This window comes from Camponotus vicinus, unplaced genomic scaffold (genome assembly GCF_025532165.1).
Source record: "Camponotus vicinus isolate PSW18456_S1 unplaced genomic scaffold, iyCamVici1.0 SCAF_8, whole genome shotgun sequence".
Taxonomy (NCBI): domain Eukaryota; kingdom Metazoa; phylum Arthropoda; class Insecta; order Hymenoptera; family Formicidae; genus Camponotus; species Camponotus vicinus.
The window spans coordinates 18786282-18799676 of record NW_028141980.1 but is presented as its reverse complement, the minus strand read 5'-3'; the positions used below and the strand labels follow the sequence as shown (position 1 = coordinate 18799676).

Sequence of the window (13395 nt, the reverse complement as noted above, 5' to 3'; positions counted from 1 at the left end):
AAGAATGCAACTCATTGATTCTGGTCATACTTTACGAGCATGAAGTAATTGAATCATGCAACCAACTTTATAAACGAGATGGCACGCTTCTCAAGTATTACAGAGAAATTTGACCGCAAAAAGTCTTAACATAATGTTCGAATATTCATCTGCGACTGCCATTAAGAAACGCGGTATAGCTAATATATAGGCTTTTGTCTCTAAATTATAAGGGTGTGTTATCAAAATCGATTATTTTATATTTATATCCTTATACACAAAATATTCCGTGATGATACAACTGATGATACAATTAGGAAGATAATATTTCTATGTAGAAAAAGTAAATCGAAAATATAAAAGTAAATTTTTTTCCAAGGCTTTATTTTCCGACATTAAAATTTGAAAAATTAATAATATATTTACACTTTTTGAAGCTTGAATAATGTCTTTATATGATATATCTTCAACTATTAGTCTTGTATGAAAAAAAATTATTTTACATTTTCTACTCTTATTCTTTTTTTTTATGTAGAATAAATTTTTTTCGATTATATCAGCAGTTAAAAGACACTCTATGCATTTTTACTATTGTAACCAGAGAATATAATAATACACATCGATTAATCAATACAAAATAACAAGAATAATTCCGGTAAATATAAGATCCTAAATTCAGTTCTCAATTTTGTCAATTAAATCATTTGCTCTCGATATTCTTAAAAATATAAATGATATGACAAAATATTGTAGATATTAACGTTGATGGAATAAAAGAAATTGCATTTAAATTAGAATTTCGAGCGTTATTTGATTTGAAGAAAGTTAGAGAAATCGAAATATCACATATATAAATTATTATAGCATTAATATTTAAACAATATTGAATTTTCTCAGATTCGATTTCCGGTTGTGTGAGAAATGCGCTGAAAAAAAAAAGATAATGACGTCAAAATTGAAATCGAGCGTTCTTTTCGACTTTGGCCAAATTCCAGAACAAACTTTCAGTCTGTGTCGTGTCTGGAATTCAAAGTGGCTCGACTCTAATCGGCGAAATCCTGTCTTGTTCGATGCAACGAAGATAGTTGACGCATATTTAATTCACAAAAATTTCAATACCGTTTCGAAAAGACAAGAGCTGCACAGGTTTCTCTTCCGGTTTGTGCATGTCGTTTCTCGAAGTTGTGGGAAAAAGATTTATGAAAATGTCTCACGAGCGATTAATATCATATCTAATAATATTGCGTGTTCAGTAATAGACTGACAAGAATTGGCATTCATGCCAATACTTCTCATTAAAAATTGACATAATTTTTTCATAATAATTTTTGAGTTATTTTCGATCTGGAAAATATGAGATTTAGCGAATAGTTTGTTTCGAATAAAATAAAAATTATATATACAGGGTATCCCAGAGTACTATATGCAAGCGCTTGTGAGGAGAGAGCATAGTAAATTGAACTAAAAAAGTCCCATACCGCTTTACGATTTCAGCAATAATACGAGTCTGTGAATCTTCTTCTATTGATATCGAAAGTTTGGAAATGCATGTATATGTTATTATATTTCAGGAACTTATCAACAATACTACGCAAGAAGAGCTGCAACCTATAAGCACATATTACTTGGATGGCCAAGGAAAAGCTATACGACCCATACTTACTATACTCATGGCACGAGCTATTAATTATCACAAGGGAAGGAAGTAAGTGGACACAAATATTTCTATAAACATTTCTGAAATTTTTATTAAGAAAGAATTTTTATATCAAACTATCAATCAACAATCGCACGCTTATATAATCACAGAAAAATACAAAAGAATATAATTATCTTTCTTCTTCTTGAAAAAACTTAAAGTAACATTTATTTATTTATTATTGGAAATATTAAAAGGCGAATTATAGAAGACAACTAGTCGCACACACGATACATTATGGATTTACAAACACAACACAAAAAATCGTAAATAATACATATTTATAGAGATGTCATTTTTTTTCATTCTTACGACCTGACAAGCTCTTCGTTATTCTATGTGCGCATAATGTCAGTGTTCATCAGTCCATTTCAATCATCTATAAATCATAAATTGTATAAGTAACTTTTCGAACTTTGCACAGAACATATTGCAATATAATGAAAATCTCTGCGATTATATATATGAATATCTTGTCAACTCGTAAGAATGAAAACAATGACATCTCTATAAAAATGTTAACAGTTTTATTGTATATGTGCGATTTTTTGTGTTGTGTTTGTAAATCCATAATATATGTATGTACGACTAGTTGTCTTCTATAATTCGCCATTTAATATTTGTTATGTATATATCGACATCATGTCTGGATTATGAAAATTTATAAAATTTATAAATGTACAAAAAGACGAGTTTAGCCACAAATTTGTTAAAAGAAGAAAATGTTAAAAGAAAAAATTTAAGAGGACAATTTTTTTATACTTACTAAATTTAGAGATACTTATTAATTTTAGAGATCTTAAAAAAACATGTTTTTCTCAGTATTTTTGTAACAGATCTCTTTGTTAATTGTAAGATAATAAAGTATCAAATTTTTACATTGATAGAGATATCATAAATATACCGTTTTTGTTACATTTGAATATGAAAAGATGCTTACAAAATATACATTGTATATGTGTGCTATACAATCTTGACTTAGCATTAAAATAGCGTTAAAAAATATAACAGAAATTGTAATACTTGTTATTTCGAATTATTTTTATAGTAATAATTTTCCAGTCCTGATTAATTAAATATATTTAATGGATATAACGATAATATGATTATAACGGTTTTGCGGAAATGGCTCTACAAGGGGCTTTTTCAAAGAGGCTTTTGCTTCTTTTTTCAGCGTTCTCTCGCATTCGCAACGACAAATAGCGATGATTTCCGAGATGATCCACAGCTCCTCTTTATTGCATGACGATGTGATCGACCAATCGGACATCCGTCGAGGCAAACCGTCAGTTAATGTCGTCTGGAGTCAAAAGAAGGTTCGATAGATTCGATCTTTTGATTCTCTCGATCTCTTGATTCGCAAAGATTCAATCGACGTGATACTTTATTACACGAAATTATTTTATTATAAACTTTTTACCAAAGATCGATATCGCGCAAAAATATAAGTGTAAAATATGTCAATATTTTTGGTATCTTTTCTCTACTCAGAAAAAGGTTCATATTTAATCACACGCACTCACAAATATAAATATATATATTTACATATAAAATATGTTCTTATATTTTTTATCTCTTATATAATCTTCATCTGCATATAGAAAAAATAATCAGAAGAATAATTTAAAAAATGTTTAAAAGAATGTTTTTCACATTACTTTTTAGAAAAAAATTGAAATTTGAGGAAATTTGAGGAAATGAAAAAAAATTGCCTAAATATAATTATAAAAGTATATAAAATTATATATAAAATATTGTATAATCTAATTGCAAGTTTATTTTTCTACAAAAAATTGCAAAAATAATCTTTTATAAATTATTTTTCCATTATTATTTTTACTATTATATATATTTTATATATATATATTTTTACTATTATATATATTTTATGTATATATATTTTTACTATTATATATAATTTTTTTTACATAAACAGCGAGCATATAAGAGAAAGAGAGCATATTCTACATATATAATTATATATATTTATACATGATTGCGAGTGGATTTTTTCCATAAAGCTATTTCTTCGGTGCTTTCTTCATCCTTTTTTTCATTAAAATTTTATCGAGAGCGGCTACTACACAACGGTCAGTATAGTGACGACGACGGGAACTCTCTCTTTAAAATATCGGAGAAAGAAGGAGGCTAATGCGATTCATGGCTGGGCATCGACCGCGCGCGTGCTTTCTAGATTTGGAGGCAGATTTTTGATCTCCACCTGTTACGTGGACGTCGGAAAACTCGAAAGAATCGAAAGGAGAATATCGATTGAGGATCGTCCGTTTGACAGATGATACAACGAACAATATAACACTCTTTCGAAAGCGACGAGTCGATCGACTTGCTAAAATTACATATATTAGAAATCGACAGTTGGAACGCGCGACAGTGGGCGACGTGCGACACGTGATCGAAAAATTTAACTCTCAAACGCATAGGAGTTAATATACGCACTTTCGCAATCGGCCGGAACGGCCTGAATTTCATTCGCGCTTTTCCTTATACGACGACCACTTGCCGCGTTTCTAATGCTTATTAATTAGCTTTCAATCGGCGTCGCGAAAATGATTGAATTGCATTCACTATCGACGTTATACAAGCGTCTATGCAATGGCAAGTGAAACGAGAGTGCGATCGAAGACTAGGTGCTAGGTCAAGAACGCGAAAAAGCGCATTAACACACGTGCGCAAGTACGCACGTAAACACACTTGCAGAAAAGCATCCGTTCCTTTTCTGCCTTTCATATACAAAGTTTCTCGTAAGTCATTCTTTTCTTCTCGATAGAATTGCAAATTCTTCGCAGAAAACATCTTTTTATCTGGTAAACAAAATATTACATTTATTGATAACTCGAGAGTAGAAAATACAAAAATACTGTGACGACATATTATTTTTTGCATATGAATTCTGTCATCTAATTGAAAGTTTGAAAAGTATAATATCTGTCCTTTTGTTTTTTGTCTTTCATATACAAATTATCTTGTCCATTTTTTTCTCAATAGAATAAATTCAATATAAAGAGATCTGTTTCTAGTAAAAAATATTGCGTCTATTTATAATTGAGGAAAAATATAAAAGTTAAACGTACTGCTTTTTGTTTGTGTATAAACTTCAATACTTCTAGTAAAAAATATTGCGTCTATTTATAATTGAGGAAAAATATAAAAGTTAAACGTACTGCTTTTTGTTTGTGTATAAACTTTAATACTTCTAGTAAAAAATATTGCATCTATTTATAATTGAGGAAAAATATAAAAGTTAAACGTACTGCTTTTTGTTTGTGTATAAACTTCAATACTTAGTTAAAAGTTTAAAATATGAATTTATGCTTACAGATATTTACTAAAGACTGCACTTGCTTGTCAGATTGCATTACAATTTCAATAATATTACTTTTTTAGCAAATAATCTTTTTACGAAAGCTGAAGAAAGTTAAGCCTGAAAAATTGATCTCTCAAAAGCCGATAAATCGATATATATATATATTATTAAATATATATTCAATAAATATTTGTAGAATTTAAAATAAAATTACATTTTTTCTTATTAATTTGTAAGAATAAACACTAGAAAAAAGAACATTTTTTTATCTTTTAAATAAAACTTTTTAAACAATGCATTTTCGTACGAAATATCCATAAAGAACAGATACAAATAAATTTATTCAAGTTCTTTGGCACTTTAAAGTAAAATATTAGATCATATCGATATAGATAAAATACAAAATTTCAAATATTGTTTCTAAAATATATTCTTTGTCAGTCACTTAATTATTTTTCAATGAATATTCTATTATTTGTTTCAGATAACTTAATAAAAAAATTAGTATGCATGGAGATTTAAACTTTTTTTAAGTAATTTTTACAGAATTCATGAATAATTCTATTAGTTTATGAGGTTTTTTTTAAGAATACAATGTGTGTGGCTCAGATAATTAAATATTCAACCTTTGATCACAAATAAATCTTAAAGATGAATAATCTTCGAATAGAATTTGCTCGTTCAATTGGACTATTAAATTTAATTTGTCGATAAGAAAAGATAAAAGAAGGTCATTGCAAGACTTTGTAGACCGTGTTGTACAAAAGATATTGATGTTTCCTTCTCTATCTCTCCGATTTCCACACTGATGTTATGAGTTTACAGTCCTGGAACTTGTCACTTTAATGCATTTAACTCGATACTCTGTTGAGACTGTTGAGACATATGGGTAGCTCGATGCATATCGCGTCGTTGCAACGACGTTGTGAAACACAACGATAGCTTGTAACGACAGCATTACTTATATTTCGATAAAATGTATAAATATGAGAAACAGTGAATTTATTCTATGATTACGCGAAGATAAAATCAAGAAATGATAAACAAACAACGCATTTTACACCTATCGTCGAGGATTAGAAATGAAGATGATGTGAGAACGAGTTGGGCCGAGTGAAGATCGGACGATGCAATGTATTGCAATTTGCATAATTGAATCCTGAAATAACGCGCGTGCAAATATTATGAGGGGGTCGCAAAAGTGTGACAACCTTGACGCATGATGGAATTAGCGCCTTCCAGAGAAATGGAAAGTCCGACGAGAGTCGCCGAAAGTCGCGAGGCTGCCGAGGATGGCTCAGACATAGCTGAACTAATGAATTGTGCAATAATTCGCTCGTATATTAACGTACCGCTAATCGAGAGAACTCTTGCCGAGGTGTATGCAATAATTATCTTTGAGTTACACCTATCAGTAACGAGATTACGTGCCTGTAAAACGTGACTCTCCGTATGTAAGCCATCGCAAAGCAAGTGCAAGACTCGAATTGACGAGAATATTGCCTAACGATAAATAAGAGAATACAATAACTCGCATTGATAATTAAAAGAAGCAATATTACTTTAATGTAGTGAGAAACAAAATAATTATATTAATTATAATATTATAACATATATATTATATATCAATTACACTATATCTTATAATCATATATTATATTATAATATAACGATAACAAAATTAGAAATGTTTTCTATTTTTCACCTATTCAAGTAAATTGCAAGTACATACTCGCGAAATAGATGCTTTCTTATACTTGATACGTGCTAAAGACTCATTTCTTACTCCTCATTTCATTAAACGGTACAACAAATGCTTTGCAACACGCAATGACGGGACCATATTCCAAGTTCTAGAAGCCTATTCTCCAAGTTGTTTCCCCGGAGAGAGATAATATTAGTCGGAATTAATGTTTCCCGCCGGTGGACCGCTACTTTCCGCGCTGATTCATGCTCGTTTAGCGAAACGTCGCTTCGGGATAATTGCAAGAAAGTACACACGCGCCGGAGCAGCTCCCGCTCAGGGGAAAACCCTGTCCACAGGTGTCTTTCGGTTATATTCGCGACTAGGATGCGTGAAAATAAAGGCGACACGTAAACGATGCCGGATGTGAAACTCGAAATTACGAGCCGTTAGTTGAGTCACTTGAACCATTGTCGACTCACGAAACGATCTTCCTTCAATCGTTTTACCCAACCAAAACAACGTCATTATCACGACAAAAGTTTTTTCTCGTATCTCTTTCTACACGAAAATTCCAATATCACCGGATATACTCTTCCGTTACAGGAATCTTTGACCAGAGAGATTTTTCCTCGAGCGTCGATCTATGGTTTTCGACTAATCTAATTTCTATATTTTGATATATTTCGACATAAGATTTCGACATTTTTTCGTAAAAATTATAGCAATATCGTATTTTTAGAAGGCTATTTATTTTTGTAGAGTGAAAGTCTGAAATGACCAAAATGGAAACGCACCTGTACATAAAGTTTTATAAGAGAATGTATATAAGATCGACGAATTAAATTGCACGAGGAATGGAAAGTGGCGCAATGTATGTTGATTTTAAAATTCGATGTATGAGGAAATTTAGAAATCAACATTGTGTATGACATACAATAGACCGCGGTCATTAAGAGCCGTCGAGGTGTTGCGGTTTTGATGGCGTCGCTCGTTATAGACAATGTGTTTATCAGCGATTTCCGACGAAGCCCAAGACCGCAAGACCGAGATACCAACCAAAACTGTGCGAATGCGAAAATGTCGATCTGTATTCTATAATATTTATCGTAGAAGCTGTATTGTATCTTTAATTGTATCTTGAATAATAACAGTAACATCGATCATTTTGCCCTCTAGGTGGCTATGGCGGGGGATTACATCTTGGCGATTGCCTGTCGGATGCTCTCCAGACTCCAAAATGACAATGTAACCATCACCATCAGTCAGGTAAATTATTTTATCGCACTTTCAAGTCTTCTCTTAAATCTACGCTCTTTGTTTCTATTGATGGCAGGATCCTTGATTTACAATTGGCGAAAAGCCAATTTGAGTTGATGCACGCTATAACACTTATAGAAAACATTCTGACAAATAAAGCTTTTAAAACACGCAAGAATATCAAGTCTCGCGCTAAATTTCTTCGGCTAATTTTAAATCATTCAAATAAAAATAGGATATACAGTATCGATCCAAAATATTACATTAGGAAAGTCATTATTTTATTGAATAAAAAAAATATAAGTATTACCAAATTATATTTTATTGCTATTATTTATGTTATACTCTAATTTTATATCTTAATAATTTTATGAATATGAACAAGGCTGTTTTAGCTAGAGGAAAAAAGAATAAAAAAACTTATTCATTTATTTGCGTTTTCTATATTTTTAAAGGCTGATGCAATGTTTTTTATAAGTATTTAACATTTAATAAAATTCACACCTTGCAGATTTTTTGTATACTTTATCATATTATTATCCTTTTATTTTCGCCTCCTCAAAGGATGCCATAAAATTATGTAACTAAGATCAACTATTGACGAACGCAATGTCTAAAGCAGATTATATTACTTCGTAGATAGTGACTGACTTGGTGCAAGGAGAATTTATGCAACTCGGCTCGAAAGAAACGGAAAACGAAAGGTTCGCCCATTATCTTACAAAGACGTATCGAAAAACGGCGAGTTTAATCGCCAATTGCTCCAAAGCGGTAAGCCTCATCGCTTGATAAATGAATTGCCGTTTACATGATTGGAAATGTTTACAAGTGATTTTTAATTGATGTCATTGCAGGTTGCTATACTTGCCGAAGTCGACGATCACATGATAGAGATGGCTTTCCAATATGGCAGGAATGTAGGCTTGGCATTTCAATTGGTAGACGATCTTTTGGATTTTGTTGCTTCTTCAGAAGCTCTAGGAAAACCCACGGCCGCTGATCTTAAACTTGGATTAGCGACAGCCCCGGTGCTCTTCGCTTGCGAACGGGTCAGTAAGTCATATTATCGATCGTATTATCGATAAAGATTTTCAACGTCAGAATATACAATGTCACGATTTTAATCGGTTACTCTTCGATTATTTGGACTGTTGCAGTACCCAGAATTAAATGCGATGATTATGCGCCGTTTCCAAGAACACGGCGACGTCAAGAGAGCTTTCGAATTGGTGCACAAGTCCAACGGTCTCGAGCAAACAAGATTCTTGGCGAAGAAACATTGCGCGGAGGCCAATAAGATCGTACAGTCCTTTGCTAAGAGCCCTTATCAAAAGGCTCTTATCATTATGGCTGATTTGGTCATCAATCGTATGAAATAGCATTGACAAGAAGGGAAATTTAGAACTGAGAGATTTATAGTTTGGAGAGGGAGGGGGGGAAAATCGATTTTATAATTATTTATATAATTATGGTGGGAGATAAAATGACTAGAAAGCTAATTTTTTCCTCGAATTTTATAAATCGAGTATATTCGGAGACCGCATTGAAAATTTTTCTTATTCAATATTATATCACTAGCCGGGATTATATATATATATATATATATGAGTGACATTACCTGTGAATTTCCATAAAATATGGTTAAGTAAGAGGAAATTAGTTTTATATTGCATAATGATGGTGTAAAGTTGATGTGCAATTGATAATGATAGTCGATATCATCGCATTGCCGTCCCTAAACTCATACCTCATCCGAGAAAGAAAAAACGGGGACGTAGAGTGTGGGGAGAAGCGTCCCACGCCGCATATTATGTAATCACTAAAATATTTCTGTCTTTTTCAGAGGACTTTATTGACGCGTGGATTTAGTTGTCTGGAAAAATGCAGAAAGTGTATTTCATAACAAAGTGCCTAGGTATATAATGTTCGTTTGATCTATGAAGAAGGATAATACATATTACCTGATTTTATGAATCGCGTTAGCCGATCATAAATATAATGTAAATAAAATTTAGATTTTAATGATAATGTATTAGCATTAATAATCTTTTCTATTAAGCTTCTTTTATGCATGAATTTTTCATCATGATTATATCTGGCTCTCGAAAAAATATGATAATGCGCAAAATTAAATTGCTCTATCTTAAAAATTTAATGAGAATTGTTTATTAAAATACATCAGAAAAATCGTTTGCATCAAAGAAGTCTTAATGACAATTTATCGTAACAGATATGTAAAGCAAAACAAATTAAAAGTTTGAAAAAAACATACATGTGTAATAATAGCAGACGTATAGAATTAACATTATAATAAGTTATTTTGGTCTATATTATGATCGATGATTAGATTCTCAGCGAGTATGTATTTTTGATAAAGTCGAACGTACAACTTTTTTGGAGCAATGAATAAATTTATAAAATTAAATAATAAGAAGAATGCCAATATTTTAATTTTCATTGCAGTTTAATTCGAAATTTTGCTGAAAACGATGCGAAGAATATTTGCCAAAGAAGACAAGTCAGTCTTTCATTTCTCTCGCAAACCGGTTTAGCAAAAATTAACTTTGGTCTGTCATAATTAATAAAATATATCTGCCTCTATAAGTTAGAATGCATTGCGATTCGCGCGATGGGAAAATAAATTAAAAATATCTTTATGTTTGAATACCGATGATGAAAACAAAATCATCTTTGTCAGATCCTTTTCACTAAATAAGTGAAATCGCTCAAAATATATCACTTATTAATTGATATATAAGTATAAATGTGTCTAATGTACAATAATTTATATTTATGAGAAGAATTAATGTATATATATATATATATAGAATTCATAATATTACAGAATATAATAAATCATTAACTGATGAACAAGCACATGTAATTATGATCAAATATAGATTTATAATAGCGTTATAAATGTAACAACACAAAGAAAGAAAACACAAGCCAATTTCCACCATGTAATTTTTGTAATATGTATTAAAAATATTTAAATTTTGTCAATAAAAAACAGTTTGTTTTCAATATAGTATACATATATAAAAATATAATGAAATATTTTAAAATGAAGAAACATATTCCTGAGATAATTTATTTAGGACAAGTGTAAATTATTTTTACATATTGGACTTTTTAAGACCATACATATCTCTCTCTCTTAGTATATTTTATTTTTAAATTAAAAAATATAAAAAAGTTTAGTAAAAAAGTTGCAATTTTAATAAAATCTAAATGTGAAAGATTAAATAAAATTCAATATTTGGCAAATTTATAAATCAATAAATGAAAGAACATTAATTTTTACAAAATTACTCTAAAAAATTCAATAAACAAATGATAAGAAGATAACTGTATTATCTCCGCTTTTTTTCGCACTATTTTTCGACATCACGCATAGATGTCGCTCTCGACGAAATGATTTGAATCATTTGTATGCACAGAGAGAAGACTGAGAGATGTCATGGCCTGCTTTTAGGTGATCCCTGGAAGCGATACTTCCTCCGTGGACAAAACGTGAACATGAACTACAAAGCCAATGTCCACGAATGTTCTCAGAGGGTAACATATATGTCTCTCTGATAATATAAATAATATAAATAAAAATATAAATAATTTAATTAATAATAATTTATTATATAAAAATATTAGTATGTTCTCTCTTTCCACGCTATTATTTATTTATTTATTTATGTGTGTTTTTTTTCTTCTCAACATCATTTATTTATTTTTTATTTATTTATTTATTTAGCCCGCTCTAAGTCAGTCTTCTAAAATGCAAAACTAAATATTATAGAATTTGACTTTGAAAATAAAATAATCGAATAAATTCAAATAATTAGCATAACGAAAGGTTCCGTGATAAGTTATTTAATAAATAATCAATTTTAATTAATTAATGAAAATACTTCTATAATTTAATATTCCGCGTTAGCGTATATTTTATAATATATAAAATATTTCGGCAACGAATTATCGATAACACGGTGTTCGACTTTGGCAATACAAAAAATAAACAGTAGCGCGCTATGTTAAAGCTTTAATATTAGAATTAACTATATTTCGACCAATGCTATAAATTTTCTCAAGCCTTGTTATTAACCAATATACAATTTAATCGAAAATCGATTAAATGATAGAAATTCAAAATATTAAATAATTACTTCGATCGTTGCGATTTTTACGGACAATAATAATTATTATAATATTTAGAGTCACAAATATATTTCATCCGTGTTACTTTATCGTTCTACTTGACAATCTAAATGTAATTTGGATTGTGAGAGAACACGAGGTAAATCAATCGAATTATAGATGCAAATAATTAGCATAATTAAAGGATAAATTGTTTAATAAATAATCAATTTTAATCAATAAATTAAAATACTTCATTAATTTAATATTCCGCGTTAATGTACATTTTATAATATATAAAATATTTTGGCAACGAATTATTGATAACACGGTGTTCGACTTTGGCAATATAAAATATAAACAGTAGCGCGCTATGTTTCGGCTTTGTCATCATTCGCACGGTGACTCTCGAGTAATAAGGTAGTGGTGAGAAACGTTTCGTATTGTATTGTAATTTTTTTACTAAACACGATTACGATTAGTATCGAAACATAATTTGCTTTAAATATTAATATAAATTAATTAATTAAAAATTAATTCACGACATGAAATTGTATCGCAACTATAAATCTTTATCGAATCGCAATCATTTATTACCGTGATTAAAAATTGAAACAAAATAATTAATATAACACATTAGAGAAAATATTAGACAATAACATATGAAATTATATAAATGAGATACAGATAGCATTGTAATATCTGCATGTCGATTGTGAAACGATTTATATAATTTCATATGTTATTGTCTAATATTTTCTAACGAGTAATATAGTGATACGCCGTTAAATTTCTTTTCTAGATACGATCGCGATTAACATCGGAAAATTATTTATTATAACAATATAATTAATTAACTTTTATAAATAACACATAATTAATATCTATATACATACCGCGACGAAAATTCTCGAATCGCATATTTCGTAATTTATTCATTTAATTAATTATAATAAGAATCATATATATAGTAACAGAAATCTAAAATAATAAATTATTATTTCGATATGAAATCGATTTTTACGAGCAGAAATTATTTCTTTAATATTTATAGATATTTATAGAGTCGAATATAATATGTCTGCGACGTTTCATTGTTTTATTTTTCAATCATTGAAATATAATTCGGATTATAAGGACGCACAGTAAAATAATTGAATCGTGGATCTAAATAATTAATATAATGTAAGGCTCCATGAGATACATCATACAATCTTTTAATAAATAATCATATAATTAAAAAATCTATATAATCTAAAGTACTTCTATATACTTTAATATATTCCATATGTATATGTATATATATATATATAT

General features: G+C 29.7%; 1 protein-coding gene across 2 annotated transcripts in view; it reads left to right on the top strand.

Annotated features, from left to right (window-relative positions):
- Qless (decaprenyl diphosphate synthase subunit 1 qless) overlaps positions 1–10974 on the top strand; it is a 38391-nt gene extending 27417 nt beyond the window's left edge. For both annotated transcript variants that reach the window (XM_083106361.1, XM_083106364.1), the window contains 6 exons: positions 1551–1684; positions 2853–2994; positions 7867–7956; positions 8587–8718; positions 8802–8996; positions 9105–10974. In XM_083106361.1, coding sequence (XP_082962487.1) covers positions 1551–1684; positions 2853–2994; positions 7867–7956; positions 8587–8718; positions 8802–8996; positions 9105–9326 — 915 coding nt within the window. In that variant the 3' untranslated portion in view covers positions 9327–10974. The remainder of the gene's footprint in view (positions 1–1550; positions 1685–2852; positions 2995–7866; positions 7957–8586; positions 8719–8801; positions 8997–9104) is intronic.
- Positions 10975–13395: the final 2421 nt, after the last annotated feature.